Consider the following 24,766-nt stretch of genomic DNA (forward strand, 5'->3'; position numbering starts at 1 on the left):
CATCGGCTTGCACCCTGCCCTATAGCTCACCCACTACGAGGTCCACGCATGCTGCTTCCACCTCCTAGAATCCTCTTGGAGACTCAGAGCACTGAAGCCCCTAAATGATCTCTGAACAGCAAAACACGGGCTCCAACAGTTCCAGAATCATGTCCAAGATGAGAAACAAATGTAAAAGGAAAACAAAAGTGAAAAAAGATGGTTTCGTGATTTATCCAGAAGATGTTGACCAAAGGTGTGTTGTACGCAGGTGCCATCTTGATGGAGACAAGGGAAGAGGTGGTGCTGGGTGCATTAAGGTGGATAAGTCCCCAGAACTTGATGGGATATACCCAAGGTTTTTAAGAGAGGCCAGAGAAGAAAATTGCTGGTGCCTTGACCAATATCTTTGAATCCTTTCTCACCACAGGTGAGATCCTGGAGGACTGGCAAGTAGCTAATGCTGTTGCATTATTCAGGAAGGAAGCCGGGGATAATCATAGAAACTATAGATAAGTGAGTTTCACATCAATGGTAGGGAAGTTACAGGAGAGAATCCTTAAGGATAGCACTTATGAATTTACGAAAATCTATGGCCTAATTAGAGAGAGCCAGCATAGTTTTGTGCAAGGCAAGTCGTGTCTTGCTAACAGTTGAGTTTTTGAAGAGTTGACATGAGTGATTGATGAAAGCAGTGCTCTGGATTTTGTCTGTATGGATTTTAGTAAGGTGTCTGACCAGCTCCCTCATAGGAGGCTCATCCAGAAGATTAGATAGCATGGGATCCATGATGAATTGGCAGTTTGGATTCAGAACTAGCTTGCCCATAGTAAAGAGGGTAGAGGTCAAAGAGAGCTAGCTGGAGATCTGTAAGTGATGTTCCACAGGAATCGGTATCGGAACATCTGTTGTTTGTAATTATCTGGATGACCTGGATGAAAATGTACATGGGTGGTTAGTAAACCCTAGCCTGGCTGAAAAAGCAAGAGGACTGACCATGGGGCTAGCAACCTCATCCCAAATAACCCAAAGCTACAGAAACAGCAATGGAAGCTCCAAAGACCTCATTCCTGGGAGGGGATTGATCTTTGCTTAGAAGACATACAAACTCGTGTGTTGAAAGTGGAAGTCACAGGGCCAATTAACCTTCGGTCAGGATGGAGGACCCTGGTAGGCTGTTGTTGGCAGACTCTGCCCAGTAGGGGCAATGGGCTCAAGACAAAGGGTAGTAAGTCTGCAAATGAAATGAAGATTGATAGTGTTGTGCAAAGCATAGAAGACTGGCAAAGAAAACGGCGGGATATCGATCAGTCGAATATACAGTTGGAGAAATGGCAGATGGAGATTAACCCTGCTGAATTTGAGATGTTGCACATTGGTAGGTCAAATGTGAAGAGACAATATACTGTTAAGGTCAAAGTCAGGAGGTTATGCTACAGCTTTATAAAACTCTAGTTACGCTGCATATGGAGTATTACATACAGTTCTGGTCTCCCCATTAAACGAAGGCTGTTGAGGTTTTGGAGAGGGTGCAGAAGATGTTTATCGGTTTTCTGCCTGGATTAGATGGCACATGCTATAACAAGAGGTTGGACAAACTTGGGTTGTTTTTTTTCCCTGGAGCAGTGGAGGCTGAGATGAGATCTGATAGAGGTTTATAAATCATGAGAGGCATAGACAGAGTAACAGCATCTTCTTCTCAGAGTAGAAATTTCTAAGACCAGATGACAGGCATTTAAAGTGAGAGGGGGCAAATTCAAAGGGGACTTGGGGGCAATTTTTTTTCTTTTTAAAAACAGAGTGCGGGTGCCTGAAATACGTTGCCTGGGATGGTCGAGGCAGACACATTGGGGACTTTTAAGAGACGTTTAGATAGGCACATGGATGAGAGGAAAGCAGAAGGATATGGACAATGTGCAGGCAGAAGGGATTAATTTAGGTGGCCTTTTCATTACTAATTTAATTGTTTCAGCACTACATTATGGGCCAAGAGGCTGGCTTCTGTGCTGTACTGTTCTAGGTTCTATTAGACATGAGCTGCACAAACCCATAATGACTATTCATAATCAGGCCCTGTCGATCTAAATGCTTACTATCACTTAGAATACCTTCTGAATAATTTATCCATGACTGATATCAGACTCACTGGACTATAATTTCCCAGCTGATTCTTAGAGCCTTTCTGAAACAATGTGACAACATAAAATATTCTTAGCTATGGGGGAGGTGCCAGAGAATTGAAGGATAGCTTAAGTACATCTGCTAGAGCCAATGAAACTTCTGCACTAGCCTCTCACAAGGTCTGAGGGGACACCTTATTAGGCCCTTGGGGTTTATCCTCAAGACAGCAAAGACCTCCCCTTATGTCATCCAGATGATGTCCATTACCTCACTACTCTTGCCTCAGTTCTACTGACTGATGCCCAAGTAAAATCCTTCTCTGAGGGTTGTCACTTTATCATGATGGAGAGGCTCGTGAGTTCCTGAGATCCCAAGAGCGACGCCGTCTGGAGGAGTTTAGCTTCTGGTAGGGTCATGCTTGGCAGTAAGGTCAAGGGAGAGAGGCTCCAAACAAAGACCGATTCAACCAAGACCGCATTGGTGGAGCTGGTGGAAGATGAGGACTTTTCACAACGCCAGTGGAGGAGAAAGAATGCAACGGTAAATGGTCAGTCACCTTGCACTGCATCCCATTGACCCTGAACCCCACCCACCTGCCAAGGATCATGTGGTGCCAGCCCATGTATCAGCCTCCCCTCGTTAAACAAAGTCACACACAGGGGTTTTCTATTAAGGCAGTCCATTATAACATCTAGATTTACTGCAGTCCCATGGCGATCAGCAAGTGGAGAAGGGGGCAGGGTTGTGAGGTCTGCAAGCCCCTAGTGACCAGCTGCACATTGGATGGTGGGTGTCAGTCGCTGAGCTCTTGGAATGAGGCAGGAAGAGCACTTCAGCAGCTGCACCCACAACTCAGCAGCCCCATTTAGGATCCATTCTGCTCACCCCACTCAGGGAAATGGCTAAATAACTCATCAGGGATGGTTCATATGTTCGTGGTCTAAGGTAGAAGGAGATGAGTTATTAACTTCAAACTTTCTGCATAATCACTCAAAGAGTTGAACTGCATGTGCATGCAACGAGAGCTGTATAACTCATCTCCTTCTACCTTCGGCCACAAACTTATCAATCACCCCTGCTGTGGATACTTTCTGGAGATCCAAGATCCATATGCTCCACGACCGCTGGACTAAGTGAGTAAATGTAGGAGGGGACTATGCTGAAAAATAAATGTGCTAGGTTTTCTGAAATTGACTCCTTCTACCTTGGGCCACGAACTTGTCAATCACCCCTCATAATTAAAAACAGCTTTTGAATAAGGACTTGCTCTCAAAACTGTAACTTGCCATAATATTGTGTCTTATTTAGCTTTACACTGACAAGCAATCTGGAAATGGCTTTTTCATCACATATGATTTATGTGAACAATGAAATTAAGCACAAATTCAATTTCCAAATATTTACGCTAATCTGTGCCTAAAAAATCTAATCTTACTGAACTTCAAGGTACTTAATTTTCTGAATCAATTGCTGTCTATATCTTCTTATATTTAAGCTTGGTGACAACACCTCTGTCAAAGGACTCTGTCAAAGGTGGTGACAAATCAGCATATAGGAGCGAGATTGAACATGTGACTGAGTGGTGCCACAACAACCTCTCACTCAGTGTTAGCAAGACCAAGGAGCTGATTATTGACTTCAGGAAGAGGAAATCACGGGTTCATGAGACAGTCTTCATTGAGGGGATCAGAGGCGGAGAGGGTCAGCAAGCTTAAATTCCTTGGTGTCATCACTTCAGAGGATCAGTTCTGGGCTCAGCACCCAAGTGCAATTACAAAGAAACCATGGCAGCACCTCTACTTCCTTGGGAGTTTGCAAAGATTTAGCATGACATCTAACTTTCTGACAAACTTCTGTAGATATGTTGTGAAGAGCATCACAGCCTGGTATGAAAACACCAACGCCCTTAACTGAAAATACTACAGAAAGCAGTGGATACGGCCCATTCCATCATGGGTAAAGCTCTCCTCACCATTACGCACATCTACATGGAGAACTGCCACAGGAAAGGAACATCTATCATCAGTGGCCCCACGCCCCAGGTCATGCTCTCTTCTTGCCACTGCCAACAGGAAGGTGGTACAGGAGCCTTAGGACCCACACTGCCGGGTTCAGGAAGTTATTACTCCTTAGCCATCATGCTCTTCAACCAGAGGGGATAAAATCATTCAACTCTACTTGCCCCATCATTAAATAGTTCCTACAAACTATGGACTTACTTTCAAGGACTCTTAAGCTCATGCTCTCAATAGTTATTGCTTATTTCTTTCTTTTGTATTTGCACACAGGTTGCTTGTCTGTCATTGGGTACAGTCTTTCTTTGATTCTATAATGGTTCTTGGATTTACTGTGAATGCCCACAAGAAAACAAATCTCAGGGTTGTAAATGGTGACATACATGTCCTTTTATAATAAATTTACTTTGAACCAAGAAAATCTAGATTAGATTTGCAAACACATTAATAAACAAGAAAGAAAAATTCTTGAACCAATATTCTAATATACCTTGCTCCTAATGGGATAAAACTAGGATATCACTTTATCAAGTGTGATTAGTTTGAAATATCAATTTCATTCTGAAACAACTGACATGTGCAGCAACGTGTTTAATTTCAAGGCTCCTGATTCCCTGCACAACCACATTCAAGTGCTTCTTCCAGGGCAAAAAAAATTACATCTAAACAACTTCATACAGTATTAATATTTAACCTCCAGTGTGTTTCATGTCACCAAAAAAACCCTTAAAAATAGCTAGGAGGCAGACTACAGAATATGAACAATTAAAATAAAGCCCAGAGCAAGCTGGCCTCAAACATGATTTTGTTATTGCTCTTTAAAATGCACCACGTGCCAAAGTATTTTTTGTTCGCCCCACAATTCTTGTGCAGTTTACTCAGCTCCACACAAAGAACAGTTACTCATTTACAGGGAGATGTTGTTTACGAATCTCAATGAGCAGCAATTTTGCAAGACAGCTGGCAAGTAGGCAAGAGGTCAATCCTTGCCTGCATAAGTACGTGGCAGTGTTTGTCTCTCAGATGCAGACGACCAGATTAGGATATTCACTATTGTTTTGAGGTCTGCACATTAAAATATAATTGTCAATTTAGAGGTTGACAACTTAAGTGAATAAACTGCAAAAGCAATCTGTTGAGGGTTCATTCAGGCAAACTGAATCAGATGAGTCTACAATTGGATTCATCTCATTGGATGGCCTTTTTTGTCCATCTTCTGAAAAGTATGCCATCTGTTTTCAATACACAGAGGGATGCTTTGTAATGTCTTCCAGGGTCTGGCATTACTTAAAACATCAAACGCTATAAATAATTCCCTTGCTTCTAATTACTTGGGCTATAATCCATTGAAATCAAACAGGTTTCAGATTCTGCATAGAACCATATCATGAGGGATACGAGGACAATATACATAACTGCAACAACACATTTTAGAAAACATTCTTCAATAACAATTTGAAAGGTTTTAACCTGATCAGAGTCATGTTACTTAGCCCTCTCATGTTTCAATATTGTGTATGGCTGTTTTCCTTGGTCTCAGTGCATAAACTGCGCTAACAAAGGGAAAACAAATCTCAACATAAGTAGTTTCTCTTGGAAAAGGTAATTCCTTCATGAACACAATCATGCTACACATTTTACAAGATAATGAGATCAACTCCATTCCAACACTGTTTCAAAATCTCTTAAAGGAAGATGTTACGGTTCAGTTCTGCTTTTAATCAAGACATAATGAAGTTTGTATAACAAGTATAACCACTTGTTAAAAGTCTGCTAAACATGTGAAGTAGTTGCTCACCTGCAACACTGTAACTGTTGATAAATCCTTCATTCTACCTTCTTCATCTTTGAGGTTATAACCTTCTGGCCTCTTATCCCTTTCACTGACCTTCCACAATTTAATGGTTTTATCTGTGCAAACCAGAGTACATTACAATCGGTTAGCAATGCACAATAAGAGCTGCATAACAGGAGAAGCACATTTTTTCAATATCACATGCACTGCATTATTTCACTAATCAGCTGAAACAGCCGACCAAATGGACACTATCTGAATGGAGTGAATCACCACAAATACAAGCATCATCTGCAGCTTGAACACTTGAGATAATGGCTTTTATAGACCCATGTCAGGCAGTGGTACAGAGCACACAACAACTTGTGTTTCCAGTTTAGGCACAAGGTGAGTTTCTTGGCAAAAGAACAAGGAACAGTTGAACACTAATTCCCAACATGTGCACAGGACCTCCAGAGCTTTTGATCAGGTGCCATAGAACAGCAGTGTTACTGAATATATACTGGCTAAAAGGGACCATTTCTACATTTGCAGATAACACAAAATTTGGCAGCTTTGTGAAATGTGGAGCTTAATAATAACCACAGCAGGATAGAAACTGATAGAATGAGCAAACCTGTCACAGATGAGAAGCAATGTTGAAAAATATCTATTTGGAAATAAAAATGATTCCAAGAAACAAAGACTCCTGTTGTAAAAGGGGTGCAGGAAGAGAGGGACGGGGAGGGGTGTTTAAATTATTATATATGCCAGGCAGGTTAAGAAAGCATAAGCAATCATTAGCTTTGTCAACACGAACAGAGAAGTCACATTGAACCTTAATAAAGCATTGATCCCATTTCGACTGCAGTGCTGTGTTCAATTCTGTTCACTCATTACAGGAATGACGTGCAAGCAGCAAGACCATCAGATGGAAGGAGAATTAGATCATTTGGCCCCTCAAGTCAGCTCCACCATTCCATCTTGGCTGATTATTATCCCTTGCAACTCCATTCTCCTGCCTTCTCCCCATAATGTTTGATGTCCTGACTAATCAAGAAACAATCATCATGTACTTTAAATATAGCCAAACAACTTGGCTTCCACAGCCATCTGTAGCAAAGAATTCCACAGATTCTCCACCCTCTGGGCTAAAGGAATTCCTTCTTATTTCTGCTCTAAATGGATATCCCTCTAATCTGAGGTTATGCCCTCTGGCCCTTGACTCACCCAATATAGGAAACATCCTTTCCGCATCCACTCTACCCAAGCCTTTCAATATTAAAAAGGTTTCAATGAGATCCCTCCTCATTCTTCTAAACTCCAGTACAGGCTCAGAGCCAAACACTCCTCAAACATTAATCCTTTCATTCGCAGGATCATTCATGTGAAACTTCTTTGGAACCTCTCCAATGCTAGCACATCTTTTCTTAAATAAGGGGCCCAAAACTACTCATAATGCTCCAAGGACATTCTAACCAATGCCTTTTAAACCCTCAGCATTTCATCCTTGCTTTTGTATTCTAGTCCTCTTGAAACGAACACAAGCCTTACATTTGCTCTCCTTATTATCGACTCAACCTGCAAGTTAATCTTTTGGAAATCCTGCACGAAGACTCCCATGTCCATCTGCACCTCTGATTTTAGAATTTTCTCTGCATTTACAAACAGTCCACACCTTTATTCCTTTTCTTACCCTATATTCCATCTGCTGTTTCTTTATCCATTCCCCCAATCTGTCTAAATCCTTCTGTAGACACCTTGCTTCCTCAACACTACCTGCCCTCCACCTATCTTCATATTATCCTCAAACTTGGCCACAAAGCCATCAATTCCTTCATCTAAATCATTGACATAAAACATGAAAAGAAGCTGTACCAACACCCTCCCCTGCAGTACACCACTAGTCACCGGCAGCCAACCTGAAATCATCCCCTTCATTCCGACTCTGTATCCTGTCAGCTAGCCAAGCTTCCCTCCATGCTCGTCCCTTTCCTGTAATACCATGGGCTCTTATCTTGTTAAGCAGCCTCATGTGCGGCAGCATGTCAAATGCCCTCTGATAATCCAAGTACACAACATCCACTGATTCTCCCTCATCTACCTTGCTTGTTATTTCCTCAAAAAAAAATATACAACCGATTTGTCAGGCAAGATTCCCCTTTCAAAACTATGACAGCTTTGTCGTTAAGGGAACCATGCTGATTTTCTCTTCTTTTATCATGTGCCTCCAAGTACCCCGAAACCTCATCCTTAATGAGATGTTGGATTCCAACGTCTTCCCGACCACTGAAGTCAGGCTAACTGGTCTGTGATTTTCTTTTTTCTGCCTCCTCCCCTTCTGACAGTGGAGAGACACTTGCAATTTTTCAGTCCTCTGGAACCATTCCAGAATCTATTGATTCTTGAAAGATCATTATTATTGCCTCTTCAGATACAACGTTCAGAACCCTGCCATGTAGTCCATCGAGTCTATGTTGCTGATCTACCTCCAGACCTTTCAGCTCCTCCAAGTTCCCAACTATACTCACTTCTGCCCCCTGACACTCTTGAACTTCTGGTATTCCACTCATGCCTTCTCCTTAGTAACTTCAACTACACTCACTTCTGCACCCTGCCCCCCACCGACACTCCAGAATTTCTGGTATTCTGCCAGCATCTTCCACAGTGAAGACTGACGCAAAATACTTATTCAGTTCATCTGCCATTTCTTTGTCCCCCATTATTCCCTTCCAGCATTATTATCCACTCTCATCTCTTTTACTTTTTATATATCTGAAAAAAAACATTTTGTATCCTCTTACATTATTGACCTGCTTTTCTTCATATTTAATCTTTTCTCTATGGCTTTTTTTTTTAAAAGATACCTTCTCTTGATTTTTAATAGCTCCTCAATCCTCCAACATCCCATTAATTTTGGCTAAATTATAGGCCTTCTCTTTAGCTTTTATGCTGAATTTGACTGCCCTTGTCAGCCATGGTTGCCTCATATTCCCTTTAGAAAACTTCATCTTTGGGATGTATCTTTCCTGCACCTTACCAATTTCCCCCAGGAACACCAGCCATTGCTGTTCTGCTGTCATCCCTTCTAGTGTCTCCTTACAATCAACTTTGGCCTGCTCCTCTCTCATGCCTCTGTAATTCCCTTTATTCCACTGTAATACAGACACGTCTGATTTTAGCTTCTTCTCAAACTGCAGGGCGAGTTCTTTCATATTATAATCACTTTCCCAAGGGTTCCTTTGCCTTAAGCTTCCTAATCAAATCTGGGTCATTACATAACACCCAGCCCAGAAATGATATTCCCCAAGTGGGGCTCAACCACAAGTTGCCCCAAAGAGCCGTATTGTAGGCATTCTAAAAATTCTTTAGCTTGGGATCCTGCACCAACCAAATTTTCTCCAATGATTATTGCAACATTTCCCTTTTTACACACTTTCGCTAACTCCTATTGTAATTGGTAGCCCATATCCTGGCTACTGTTCAGAGGCTCGCTATACAGTAACATCCATCAGGGTCATTTTATTCTTGATTTGGTTTCATTTTTTCTGAACCAATAGAGCTACCCCACCTCCTCTGCCTATCTGCCTGTCCTGGTGATACAAGATGTATCACTGGATGTTAAGCTCCAAACTAGTATCTTCCGGCCACGACTCAGATGCCCACAACATCATACCTGTCAATCTCTAACTACACTACAAGATCGCCTACCTTACTCCATATGCTGAATGTACTCAAATATAACATTTTCAGTCCCGTATTCATCACCCTTTTGATTTTGGCCTCACACTTCAACTAATCCCACTGACTGCAAGTTTGCCCCATCATTTGCCTGTCCTTCCTCAGTCTCGCTACAGATTGCATCCACTTGTATACCAACTGTCCCATCCATAGTCCTATCACTCCAGTTCCCATTCCATTTTGATTCCAATTCATTCTTTGGGTGAAAGCCGTACAGTATGCACTCCTGTTCTGTGGCAATAGGTTAACTGTACAAAGTAATGTTTCAAAGGCCATAAAACAAGCAGCAAAATATATCCCACATCTCACACCATACATTAAATACAAGGGGTGGGGGTAATGGCAAGACCAGCATTTAAAACTCATTCATAATTGTCCAGGAGAGGGAGTGTCTGAATATTGGTTCAGCAATAGTTAAGAAATGGCTATACATTTCAAGCAGAGAGCGTGACACGTTGTGGAAATATCCATTTTAATTCAAATCCTGTGGCCTTCAAGATGGTGAAGATTTGGTAGTGTTACTGAAGGAATGCTGGAAAGTTAACACAATACACTGTATTTGTGGTACACTCTGCAGATACACACAGGCATAGTGTAGCGGACAGTAGGGTGACATGGTAGTGTAGTGGTTAGCACAACGCTTTACAGTACAGGAAATCCAGGTTCAATTCCCACGCAGCCTTTAAGAAGTTTGTACGTTCTCCCTGTGAAAACGTGGCTTTCCTCCAGATGCTCTAGCTTCCTCCCACAATCCGAAGATGTACCAGTTGGTAGGTTAACTTGTTATTATAAGTGGCCCCATGATTAGTCTAGGATTAAATTGGTGGATTGCCAATTTAAAGGCACGCTGTATCTCAATAAACAAACAAGAGCTCTGTGGGTTGCACATTGTCCCATGACCTCTGGGTTGTTCAGTTTCCACCCAAATCCATATCCCAAATGTGTACGGGTGAGTAGGTTAACTGGCCAGTAGATTTCTTTTAATGTCTACAAGTGATCGAATCTGGGGCAAAATGATGAGGAAGGGAGAAGAATAAAATGGAATCAATGTAAGTGAGTGCCTAATGATCCATGTGTTTCAGTAGATTGTATGATTTGACAGTTTCAAAGATCTAATTTCTTTAAAAAAGAAAGGTACTCAGAATCTATTTGACCAACCTGAAGTTGCTGCACTAGGATAACACCACCAGGCAGAAAAATCGAAGGAAGAGAGTCTGAGTTCACTCACCATTGGTAGAGAGGAGGAAATGGGCTGCATTCTGTTGCGGCAGCCACCGAATCTTGTTTATCTTTTCTTCTATTTCCAGACTTTTTAAGTAATCAAATTCAGGTTCATGACTCTGGAAAGTGCTGTAAACATTATACTCACCTTGGTGGTGAGGCTGGCTTTTTGTCTAAAAAGAAAAGAAACAGTAACTGTAAAGGTGAACAGAAGAGATTAGAGGAATACTTTTGGCCAGGGGAAAGCAGCATTATTAATAATTTTCAATTGTGACCGCTAGTGTTGACTGTGTGGAGTTTGCAGGCTCTCCATGTGAACAAAGATTTCTTCCAGAGGCTCTAGCTTCCTCCCACATTTTGGAGGTGTTCAAGCTGTTAGTGTAATGGCTACTGTAAGTTGCCGCAAGTGCAGGTGGTTGAGGGGAGAAAATAGAGGGAATAAAACGATCGTTTAAGTATATGGATTATGGGTAAGTGTTAAGAAATAGCAATTTGCGGGATTGATACAGAGCCAATATATACCGAGTGTGCCCAAAGACTACCTTTTAGCCGATAAAGCAGTAGCTGCAATGCTTCAGCGATCTGGAATCAAACCTGATCTGTTAGTTGATTTATTTTTGTCACATGTACTGAGGTACAGTGAAAAGCATTTGCACGCCGTCCATAGATCAAGAGCTATAGTGTAGGAGCCATGACAAATTAGAATTTTGTAGACCATAGATGATTGGATTGTAGGAAAGCCCCTCAGTAATCTGATGGAAGGAAGTAGCAACACAAACCAGAATATTCTCAACTTTGATAATTCATCTCGACTGAATAGTTATACAAGTTAATGGCCTCACAACACTTTTTGAGGGAAAAAGTCATCCCATTCTTACACTTGGAAATACTATTCTTTAACTGCTGCTAAAATTGGGTCATTTGGATGTACTTCATAATCGATGAAAAGATGCCAAAAATATCAGCTAAAATGAGACACCAGATGAGCAAAACTGGTCAGGTGCCCCTATTCCAACTCAAGTTTGCATCTTCAGGGGAGAAAATGAGTGGCTGAAAAGGAGATGGTGTGTTGAAGAATATAACTGATTCAATTGAATGCAACAGTTCGTTAATAACGATGTTACCGACAAACAAGAATGTTACACAGAATCAGTAAGCTATAGACAACGGAAATCTTAAAAAGCAGAATGCTGAAAACACTCAGCTGGTCAGGGAAAGAGGAAAAACAAGCATTTCAGGTTGAAAACCCTTCACAAGAACTGGAAGGATGGAGGAATTCCTAAAGAAAACAAGCCAACAGCTGCCAATGCACTAAACTTAGTGCTGGGGAAATTAAGCATTTTGCAATTGTTTTGCCTATTTTTATTTAATTTCATTGCTACCTTATCATTTCCTGAACTTGATAAAATTGTTGCTAGCAACATCTATTAAAAAACTGTGAAATTCCTATCAGTGATGCAAACCAGTTCCTTTGCTGATTGTTACTCCAAGCAGATTGTTTGGTTTAATGGAAAATTTATTTTGCACTGGGACCTCTAAACATGAAATATTCAGACCTTTATCCAATTACATAATGGAAAATATCTTGCAGATGTATTTTATCTATGATTGATACCTTGCATTTTAAATCAGTATATTTGAATTACAAAATAATAATATGCAAAATGTTCAATTACTTTTTTTTTGGAGTCAAGCCACACAGCAGATTTCCCTCAAAATTCTGTAGAACGCAAGGAAAATTTCTCCAGGCCACCTACACATTCTCAGAGAAGGCTCTGAGGTTGCATTTAGATGATTAACTATGGAACATGTAAAATGAACCTTTGGAGTTCTATTCTGAATCACGTACCAAACCTGAACTCAATTCAGTAAACTAGGTATTAACATTATCAAAAAAATTGGGAACATTGTTTTGAGCTTCACCATAACCAATTTTCATCTATATTTCCCAGAGTGGAGAACAAACTGAAGTGAAAAATATTCATGTATTTTAACAAACATTGAAAATTAATGTGAGCACTGCTTTCAGGAAAGAAACTAGCCAAGTTTCACTCTCATTCAGGTTGCTAACTTGTCAAATAAACTAAGCTCGGAAAACAAACCAAACAAGGCAATCTGCAGATGCTGGAAATCAAAACCACACACACAAAATCAGGACCTATGAAGGGTCTCGGCCCAAAATATCAACTGTTTACTCTTTTCCATAGTAAGGACTATTTATTCTTTGCAAGGCCTGCTCAATTCCTTTAGCATTGTGTGTGTATATTACTAGGAAAGGCTAAATACATTTTCAATCTAAAGCAAAATATTTATTGTTCTAAGTCACAGAAGCAAGCTTCAGCGCACAGAATTCATGAGAGGGAATTTAATCAACTGTTTCACCTACTGCACTCAGGGAATAAATGTAATATCATTCAAAAGAATTAGACACCAGAAATGGCAATGGAGTACTGTCTTACAATTTGTCAATGCTTACCTCTTGCTCTCTCTGAAATATTACAACACGACCCCCCTTGTCCCCTGTAGCCAGCAATTCTCCAGTGTGGTTGAATTCTACAGTAGAAATGATATCAGCTGGAAGACATGAAAACACAAGTTCAAACTAAAACCAAGTTGGAACTCAAAAGGTACATTTATTCATCTTACACACACTAAAGTGATACACTTGAACTAAGATGCACAGCACATGTTTCAGTAGATTTGAAGACTAGTTTCCATTCAAGCAAAACAGACCAAAGTTACTCATTTGAAGAGAGCAAAGACAGTGATGACATGCTGAGTGACATTGATATCCTTGGAACATTGAAATTTTGATGATGGCTCTTAACTGCATTATTAATTTTGTTGTGCTAACAATCACCTCCTCATTGTAGGGGAGAAATAATAAATGAGAAGTTATTAATAAAAATTAACGAATCATAGGTGCCATAGAGAGCATCTTCAAAAAGCACAATCCCAAAAAAAGGCAGCATTTATCGTTAAGGACTCTCACCATCCAGGACATGCCTCCTTCTCATTACTGCTATCAGGGAGGTGGGACAGGAGCCTGAAGATGTATACTCAATGATTTAGGAACAGCTTCTTCCCCGTCCATGACCACTATCTCAGTACTTAGCTCTTTTGCACTCTTTTTATATATCACTTTCTGCGACTTAGAACAATTAGAATCGGACTTAAAAATTACTATGTCAACAAAAAAAGGTAGCACACTGAACAAGCACATTTTACAGAGGACTTGCTCAAAATGGAAAAAAAAATCACATTTCTGAGAGTTTCTTTTAAAAACTAAATCCTGATAATTAATGTAGGATTTTAAATGGTTGAGGGGTGAAGCAGAATCATGGTCAGATTGAAATGAATTATCGAATGGAGCCACAATTTGAGAACAACGCATACAAGTACAGAACCAGTTCACTCCTGAAGTACATTTGCTCTCTGTCATGGATTTTAATTTAGAAGTGATGCTCCCAGCCCCTGTGCTCTCCTCACTGATCCTCTACTTCAACAGCTGAGCAAGGGATATGCCAGACCATAAAGTTACAGATGGGGAGCATGCCTGAATCTCCTGATGCCCCCAAGACCACGCAAATGCCTACTTTTGAGCTGTCATATCTGTTCTGAGACAATCCCATACAATATTAATGACATGCCACCCAACACAATGGAGGCTCAAGCAACACACATAAAATGCTGGTGGAACACAGCAGCCCAGGCAGCATCACACAAAATGCTGGTTTCCACCAGCATTTTGTGTGTGTTGCTTGAATTTCCAGCAACTGCAGATTTCCTCGTGTTTGCGTTTTACAATGGAGGGCTCCTTCATGTGCACAACTTTGACTCCACAAGGACTGTGTAATGTTGGCCTCTATCATTTGCAGATGCATGTACCTCACATGGTTTGCTAGGAATAATGCTGAACGAGTTCACCGCTCATGTTGCTTCAGTTAATATCAGCTGTGGTCCCAGGCTGCCAGCTACATCCTTCAGAACACAGCCAACTCAATCCATTCAGTTGCTACCAAGTCATTCTTGGTGATGGACACTGAAGTCGTCGAGGAAAATTACATTCCATGTCCTTGTTACATTTAATATTTCTCCCAACCTTTCCACCATGGGACAGCACAGATTCTGTGGTAACTCAGGGGCTTCTTTAGCCACGTTTCACCTGATGCCATGAGACTTTATGAAGATGGGAACCCATGTTGAGGACTTCTATAGTCACTCTTTCCCCTGTTAGATATCAGGCCCATGATGAATTAGTACCTCTGGTATGACAAGAACTGCAGAGTTTTGCATGTAACCCAACTGTGTTGCTTGAGTTAATTAAAATAGAACTGGATACTGGCTTGGCTTTTTCAGTAATATTTGAATAATATTGAAAATATGTTTGATTAAACATTCTTGGTTGTATACATAATGCTTTGTGAGTTACCTGTAAAAGTATGTAAATGGCATACGTCATCACACCAACATATCATTCATGCAGGTCTCGTTAAAGTAAGACAAAGTACACATCTTTATCTCTCATCTTTTTTTCTTGCAAGGAGTTTTTGTTCTGGAGTTACAGAACATAAACAACTTTTTTTAAAGGAGGACAATTGAAGCATTTGTGCAGATGCCAACATTAATATATTTTTCTATTTAACATTGAATGTTTACATAGTGCATGCCAAGGTGAACAAAGAGGAAGGATATTTTTATTTTTAATTTAAAATTTCATTTGGAAAGCCTTCAACATTTACTGAGTGAGCACCATTCACTGGAAGCTTGAAATTTACTAGTACCAGATGGTCAACAGCAGACCAACTTTAACCTAACACTACATCCAATGCAAAAATCTGTGATGCCTATTCACCAGGGCTACAACATAGCTCCTTTTGCACCATTATCAAAATCCAAAATTATCTCAAGACTCATCTCTGGAATCAGAATACAAAATTCATCCTGAATGCAAACAACAAATAACGTTTATTAACATTCTGAGGAAGCTTTGGGTCGTACTTTTGATAAAGTATATATTTTAGAATTGTTACTTGTGAGAAGCATCATTTACTTCCAAAAACAAAAACTGAACAAAGCTTTTAGATTGTCCCTGATTCAGTTGCAAAAGATTTCCATCAAAAGCAACCAATTATTTACTTGAAAATGAACAGAAAAAAAATATTTTAATACAAACTTCACTGTTACGAATATTGACAGAGGACAGAAACCTATTACTTCAAGCCTCAAGGCAATAGAGGAGAATTCATATCATCCACACCATCAGGATATCAGTGCTTATTATCAACATTAATGAGCTCCAGACCATAGGTGTCATTTTTGTCACCATGGAAACCCATAATGGCATTTATGTTGGAAGGAGAGACAGAAGGATCAGGGCGTGCCTTGGATGTTAAAGAAATGACCAGGGAAGCAGACAAATCCAGAAGAGGAGCCAATCTCAGTACCTCTGGCATACAGTGCAACACAAAGAGAGGAGAAGCCTTAGAAGAAAATAAACACTTTACAAATATGAAAGCCATAAAAGGAGATGAGAATTGGAGTCAGGTGGTCCACAACTAAAAAAAAATCAAAGGCAGTAGAATGCTGAAAAATATGAAAGCGACTTGTGGGGAAAAAAAACAAAAGTGGCAAGAAACTCTGCCTGCAGTAATACTATGTTAATTTTGATTACTTTCAGTAATTTTACATAGTGTAATGGTGTGCTACTAAATGATATTCAAATGTAATTTTGCAATGATGGATTTAGAAACTTTTGATTTCTTAATGATCATGTATAATATCAAAAACTGTTTGCTATGAATTTAGTACAATGAAAGTTGGCATGCCAGTGGGTGTAAGGCAGAAGAGGGAAAAAGGTGACAAATTTGTCTTGATGCTGGGGAAGACGGCATCCATTATTGGGTGACATATTCAACAAAGATGGATTAAGAATGGTGAGAAGTCGTGTCTTCTAGAACTAGGATATGGTTTCATTACAAAGGTTTGAACATTTTAAACTAACAATAAATTTCTGGGTAAGCCATTGCAAATCTGTTAAACTCAGAGGGCTCTAGATGTCCTAGTGTACACAAAATAAATATAATTTTGCATACTTAATGGAAACTTAAGATCAGCTACTGCAGCGATATGATGAAGAAGCTCAACTCAGGTCTCACTGATTGGTCAAGGGTTTTACTCCCTTATCTTGATAAGACACAACTAAATGCAAATCTTCAAACTTTTTTTTTCTTCCCATCGTGAAGTGGCTGAGTGCACTGAATCCCCTGCACTCTGAGAACATTCTGGCTGGTTTCCTTACAGTCTGGTATAGTCTCCAAAGCACAGAATCACAAGAGGCTGCACAGGGTTAAGGACTCAATCAGTCCCATCACTGGCACAATCCTCTGCTGGAGGATATCATCAAGTGGCTCCAAGATCACAATTCAAACTGGTTATCAAAGTATGTATACCGTATACAACCTTGAGGGTCATCTTCCTGCAGGCAGCCACAACACAAGAACAGAATCCATGAAAAATGCCACACAAAGACCGACAAACGTTCAGTGAGCAGAAGGAGACAAATCGTGCAATTAAAAAATAAACCAGTAAGACATAGAACATGAACTGCAGAGTCCTCAAAGGGTGTGGAGTCAGTTCAGCACTGAGGTGAGCGAAGCCAGTGACTGCAGGGCAACATCTGCTCTTGAACCTAGCGGCGTGGGGCCCGAGATTCCTGTCCCTCCCACCAGATGGCAGTAGCAAGGAGAGGCAGACGGGTCAGACGACGGGTTCAGGTGGGGAAACTTGGCTGGCACGGAGAACACCGGCTCGTTTTACACTCTGCGACAATTAAGTCATATAGCAAGATCAAAGCACAGTAGTGGAGCTGAGCACAGGTATGTTTTAAGATCTCATGCCTCAATGCCTGCTCCCAGTGACTGACTACCAGTGTTCTCGAGAGTCAAGTTCATCATATCCTTCATTGCTTGTTCATTTAGACGGCTCAAGAGTACATTTCTTGAAGGGAAATTATAGGCTGCAGATTGTAGATATCATAGTTCAGAAGTATATCGAGTAGGTTATCTGGTAGTTTTGTAAGCAGTTTGCAAAATGTTGCCCTAAGTCTTCAGCGGCCTCTTGGCAGGACAGCATATATCATTAAAGACCCTCAGCCAGTTGGGACGTGCTGCTTTTGCATTACTACCATCGCGGCGGTGGCGGCACAGAAGCCCAAAGACACGCAGTCAACAAACAGATTCTTTCCCTCCATCATCAGATTTCTGAACAATTCCCAAATCCATGAACACCATCTCATTATTTGTCTTCAGCATGATTTTGTAAATTACATTAATTTTTATGTCTGGCATTGTGCTGCTGCCACAGACCAATTTCACAGCACGTTTGTGGCAACAAACCTGATTTGGTTCCTGAAATATCCTGGACACAGTTGAGTTTTGCACGTAGTGTCCAAGGCCTGTATAGTTATGGCATGAAATATCCAACCCCTTAATCGTCTCCTCTCAGTCAAGGTCTTATTGATAATGAATGGTAAAGTAGCTACAGAGATGAGAAATGACACTTTAAAGCAAACAAAGATTTAAAAATTACTGTAGTGCAGCTCTATCATTTATCATCTGCAGTGGTCATAAATAATTCAGCATTTTGAAAATACGCAAGGAATATTGTACAATATTCACCTCAGTGCTGAAACATTAAATTGATTTTTTTCTAATGAGCCATATTTTTGTTTTTAAGATTTGTTTTCTAAGAATCCAAGATCTTCTATTTGACATGAAATTATTTACAAAAATTTTTGCCATTTCTTCAGTTAGCTCAATTCCTGTCACAGATTACAGGCCCTAGGCTGCAGTCCACTCAGAACGTCAAACACTTATTCCACTAATCCTACAGTATCTCCACTTTCCATTTTCCCCTCATGTTCTCAACAACTGCTCCCTAATTCTATTGCCCATGTACACGCCACGAAAAATGTACGGCAGCTGAAACCAACTAAACATTTAACATGTGGGAGGAAATAGAGTATCTAAAGGAAACCTACACAGTTACAGGGCAAACATGCAAATTCAACACAGACAATAGCCAAGATCAGGATTAAACCCTTCTCTGATATAGTAAAGCACCAGAGAAAATTCCACAGGAAATAAAACAAAAATCATTGAAGAAAAATCATTGATATTGAAGGCAAATGATCCTGAAATTAGGGAGACAATCACACAATATCCAAGACAAATATTCAGCATCACTGAGTTGAATTTTATGCAAAATAAAATCTACAGCACAAGTCCTGTTGTAGCTATTGTTGGATTGGACTGACAGTTGTTACTTTTTCTTGTAGTTTAACTTTCTTATGCTTGGTTTTTATATAATCACCTATATACAGTAAATTCCAGTTGATTGGGACATATTGTGACCCACACATTTTGGCCAAATTAAGCAGCTGCTCCAATTAGCTGAAATTATATGGAAATAGTTAAAAAGGAATTTTGAAAAAACGAACTACTGCTTAACTAACTGACAAATTATGTATTTAAATGAAATACAGAAAAATTGGAACACCACCAGTGCTACTAGAGTACTATAAAACTGTACTGGTACCTAATAGGTATTGATGGAGGAATTAATCTGGTGTATAGGAAGTCATTCCTGCCTGTGGTCATCAAACTTTACAACTCCTCCCTCGGAGTGTCAGACACCCTGAGCCAATAGGCTGGTCCTGGACTTATTTCCACTTGGAATAATTTACTTATTATTATTTAATTATTTATGGCTTTATATTGCTATATTTCTACACTATTCTTGGTTGGTGCGACTGTAACAAAACCCAATTTCCCTTGAGATCAATAAAGTATGTCTGTCTGTATGCTGCCGTGTTTGGGGTATACAGGGATGGGTAGTACCCTGGTGAAGAGCTTGTCATACCCATTCTAGGGAGCTCACTCAAATCTGATCCCCCATCAGACACACAGCTCCAAGTATTTGTCTGCATACACCAGCAGCCACACACCAGTACGCTGCTTCAACAGGTGGGCTAAATCAACTGGCCTCATAATGGAGACATGCCTACTGCAGCACGTGGTCAACTAAGGGATACTGGGTGATGAGATCAACAGCGAGATCCAAAGGCCAAGAAGGTGTTTCTTCAGCACTTGGTGGAGAGCAAAGGGCATGATAAAGTTATGCTTATCCACTGCAAGCAAGGTAGACAACAACTTGGGACAACTACACTTTACACTTTTAAAAACCCTCCTGCACAGGTTTCATTATCATCACCAGATTCAATGGACAACCAACATGCAACTGTGTTCTTTACAGCCAACACACACATAATGCCAGAGGAACTCAACAGGCCAGGCAGCATTTATGGAAAAGAGCAAACAGTTGATGTTTTGGGCCAAGATCCCTCATCAGGATGATGTTTTCGATGACTGTCCTCCTAACTTTCACTTCCATGTTAACAATCAAGATGATTTCCAATACCTTCAAATTCTTCTTAGTTCCTAACTTGAAGTAGTGAAATAGTTTCATTTTCACTCCCACCTGTTAAAGCCTGAATGTTTGAAACTGCGGTGACCAAAACAGTTCTGAATTGTCTTACTGCTTATTTCTCACAAACTATCACTGATAAATATTACTGCTTTTTGAAGAGAAACACACACAACTGACACTATAAAACTGCTCGCTCTAAGCATTGTGCAGTGCCTAAAAGCCACACAAGTTCGTATCACTGGCACTAATTAGAAACAGTTGGGCAACTCTCTCCTGTCCCAATTAAGTTGCGCAGTGTCCCAAATAAACAAAGGGAATCCTGGCTATTTCCTCAATTAGTTTTTGTTCTTTAAGAGTTGTCTCAAATAAGCAGCTGTTCCAATTAACTGATGGCCCAATTAATTGGAATCAACTCTACATGTAATCATTCAGGGAGCTTTTCAGTGGTTACAGTTGCCTCTTTGGAAACTTGTTGGTTTCAATGATAGGTATCATATTACTTGAATCTGGCTATCTGATTGGTCTAATACCAAAACTCCACTGATAATATTAACCAGAATACAGAGTCTTTATTGTGCCTGCCCTGTTCTTCTCTCACCGTGTTTCTTCTCCCTTCACCTTTGCTCTTGCTAATAAAACAATCATAAGCAACTCATTATATGACTCATTCTTAACTTCTGAAAAAAACTTTAGATTACAAAAGCATCAGGATCCAACACTACTGACAAGCCCAGTGCTGTGTTATAATGAGGAAGTCCAAACACCTGCCATTGACATTCAGTAGTAATACCATTACAGTACCTCACCACCCTGGACCTGAAGATCAACAGGAATAAACACAAATTTCAGAGCAACAAGAGCAACTTAGAAGCTGGGTTTCCTGTTGAGAGTGATTCGCCACCCAATAAGGCCTTCACCTGCAAGACACAGATGTGATGGAAATCACCTCAGCATCATCCAGAATGCGACGGTCCACTAAAACCACAAGTAGTGGAAGGAATAAGTGGTTCAATAGGGTGCCCCATCTCTACGATGCTCAGCAGTCACTTGCTCAGGCTTCTCCAAAAGTATTTCCTAAACCCATAACCTATATTAAGGGGCAGAGGATACATAGGAATACCACCATCTTCTTTCAGAACCAACTCCAAATTTTCAATCGTCACTGGTTTAAATGCAAGAAGCAGTGAAAAACACCAGAAGAACTCAAGTGATTCAACACAGCAGCTCAACAACCCCTTCTCAAGGATAATTAGGTATGGGCAACAAATGTTGGTGGTATCAATGACATGAAGATACCCAAAAGTGAATTTACAAAAATACTCACTAAACACACAATGTCAGCTTGTTACTGTAGATACTTAAATTCCTTTATCTAAATGTGGAAGGCAACTATGTTTTATAATTTATCAAGCTCCACTTCCAGTTACATTAAATCATTCTCATGACATGTTACAAAACCACAAAAACAACAGTGCTTCTCCTTCACTGATCTTGAACTGATTGGCTTTTACACCCATTTCTGAGAACTGAGTAAATCACTGAATTGGGTCTGTGTTCAGGTGCAAGTCAGACGGAATCAGATTTAATATCATGGACACATGGCATGAAATTTGTTGTTTTGCAGCAGTAGTACAGTGCACTACATTAAAAACTATAAGTTACAATAAGGAATATATTTAGCTTTATATACGTACACACATAAAAAATAGTGAAGTTATGTCCATGAATTGGTTTATTGTCGGTTCAAAACTTTGATTGTGATGGAAGAGAAGCAGCTGTTCCTAAAACATTTAATGCTTGTCTTCAGGCACCTGTTTCCCCTCCCTGATTGTAGCAATGAGAAAAGAGCATGGCTTGAGTGATGGGGCCCCTTAATGATGGACCCCACCTTTTTGAGTTCTCCTTTTGAAGAGTCTTTGTTGCTAGAGAGCCTAGTGCCTATAATGAAGCTAGTTGAGCTTGCAACCGTCTGTGGCTTTTGCCTATCTTGTGCAGTGGCCCTTCCATACACAACAGTAATGCAACAAGTTACAATGCTCTCCATGGTACATCGGAATATCCTAGAGTCTTTGGTGACATAGCAAATCGCCTCAAACTCCTACTAAAATATGGCGGCTGACATGCCTTCATTGTAATTGCATCAATACGCTGGGCTCAGGATAGGTCTTTAGAGATGTCATTAACCGGGAACTTGAAATTGTCTAAGAATGGCAAATCTCCTCTCACGAGGTACATTAGTGAACTAGTTAGTTTTGTACAACAACATGGTCTTGTGTTTGTCACTACTAAATAAAAGGTGCTTTTTTAGATCAGTTCCAAATTATTTACTGAATTCAGATTGCTATTCCAGACATCAGAACTATTAAGTCAATAACTGCACCACTGTACAGAAACAAACCTAAACTCTTAATATACAAACCTACAGAAAATACAGCTGCAAGGCAAATAACAAGGTGTATAAAATTATGATGGGTATAGAGTGAATGCAAGCAGGCTTTTTCCACTGAGGCCAGGGGAGAAAAAAAAAAAGAGGTCATGGGTTAAGGGTGAAGGGGGAAAAGTTTAAAGGGAACATGGGGGGGGGCTTCTTCACGCAGAGATTGGTGGGAGTGTGGAATGAGATGCCAGATGAAGTGGTGAATGCGGGCTCACTTTTAACATTTAAGAAAAACTTGGACAGGTATATGGATGAGAGGTGTATGGCGGGATATGGCCCAGGTGCAGGTCAGTGGAACTAGGCAGAAAAATGGTTCGGCACAGCCAAGAAGGGCCAAAAGGCCTGTTTCTGTGCTGTAATGTTCTATGGTTCTATCGCAGGGGTGTTAAACTCATTTTAGGTCACGGGCCGGATTGAGCAAAATGCAGCTTCATGCGGGCCGGATCAGTCGGACGTGTGCGAACGCAGCTTTCGTTGCTTCCGTTATTTCAGCCTGCTCTCATGTGTCTCAGTCTCTGCTATAACTACAAAGTGTTTCACTTTACAAATTCCGTTTCTTATGAAGAAGACTGCCGAGCAAGACTGCCGAATAAACACTAAAAACCCTGAAAACCTGGTACCTGAATAAACTCAGCATTAGCCATATCATACGCCATAGGCGCTTCGATTACTGGGGCCAGCTTTAATAGTAATTAGATATTATCTCGTGGGCCAAAGATAATTCCACCGCGGGCCGGATTTGGCCCACGGGCCTTGAGTTTGACATATATGTTCTATGGTAACAAAAAACTAATGTCTTCAATGAGACAGATTTATCAGTATGACAAAGACAAGGGTGGTACTATCAATTTGGTAAATTATAGCAGAAAGTTATGTAAAGAACCACAACCAAGATATTAGCAACTTCTTCCTTCAAAGTAAAATTGAGCAACCAGAATTAGCATTATTATACAGCTACAGGGGCTTTAATGGCTTAAAGATGAAATCACAGTGGTAGCAGTATTGCTACTGCTAGTAGATGGCTGCCTCTGTGACTGGAAACCTGTGAATAGCAGCATGCCACAAGAATTGGTGTTGTTGTTTATCATCCATATTAATGACTTTCATAAGGTGGTAAACTGGATTAGCAAATTTGCGGGTGATACCATGAATGGGGCATGGTACATGGCAAGGAAGTCTAAAGCTTGCAGCGTGATCTGAACGAGATGGAAAAATGGGCTGAAAAAGGAGAGCCAGCATTTCATGTAGCAAGTGCGAGGCATTGCACTTTGACAGGACTAACCAAGATAAGACTACAGTGAATGGAAGGGAACAAAGGTGCGTAGTAGAACAAGGGAGATTTTATGGAGGCATGCAAAATTAGGATTAGTATAGATTGGGTCAATACAAGCAGGGATCCTTCCCACCCCCTCCCCCCCCCCCCACCAAGGTTGGGAAAGACAAGAATTAGAGGTTATAGGTTTAGGGTGAAGTTTAAATATTTAAGGAGTACCTGAGAGTGGTGATAGTACGGAACGAGCTGCTGGCATAAGTGGTGGATGTGGGTTCAACTGCAACATTTAAGAAAAGTTTGGATAGGTACAGTGCCTTGAAAACACGATCAGTCCCCACAACTATTTTCATATTATGCTGCCTCATTTTATAAATTTAAAATATATTCAAGTAGGAGTTTTAAGCTCATCTATAATATTTTGCATAATTGTCAAATCAAAAGAAAAACCCCAAAGCCTGTCAACAATTTGCTAAAAATTAAAAACTGAAATTGTGAGACTGAAAAAGTATTCATCTCCTTTGTAATTACTACACTAAATTCCCTCAGGTGCAATACTGTATTACCTTACCAACTCACCCAATTTGATGTAGAAAATTGAAGGAAGACCTGTTTTCAATGAATTCATTAGAATATTGTAACCCCTCCCCACCATCTCTATAAGGTCCAACAATATGGTAGATTTTAAACAGACCTAATCAAAATGAAGACAGAAGAGT

The 24,766-nt window shown here is 40.3% G+C and overlaps 1 protein-coding gene across 5 annotated transcripts in view; it reads right to left on the minus strand.

The window, feature by feature from the left end:
• The window catches only part of LOC140726374 (serine/threonine-protein phosphatase 2A 55 kDa regulatory subunit B gamma isoform), a 276,820-nt gene that overhangs the window by 91,878 nt on the left and 160,176 nt on the right, over positions 1-24,766 (minus strand). For 3 of the 5 annotated variants that reach the window (XM_073042661.1, XM_073042663.1, XM_073042662.1), the window contains 3 exons: positions 13,328-13,425; positions 10,859-11,024; positions 5,914-6,026 (listed from right to left, as the gene is read on the minus strand). In XM_073042661.1, the coding sequence (XP_072898762.1) occupies positions 5,914-6,026; positions 10,859-11,024; positions 13,328-13,425 (377 nt within the window). Of the gene's footprint in view, positions 1-5,913; positions 6,027-7,119; positions 7,151-10,858; positions 11,025-13,327; positions 13,426-24,766 lie in introns of those variants that run through there. The other 2 variants (XM_073042665.1, XM_073042666.1) reach the window with 2 other exon arrangements.

This window comes from Hemitrygon akajei, chromosome 4 (assembly GCF_048418815.1).
Source record: "Hemitrygon akajei chromosome 4, sHemAka1.3, whole genome shotgun sequence".
In the NCBI taxonomy this organism is placed as follows: Eukaryota; Metazoa; Chordata; class Chondrichthyes; order Myliobatiformes; family Dasyatidae; genus Hemitrygon; species Hemitrygon akajei.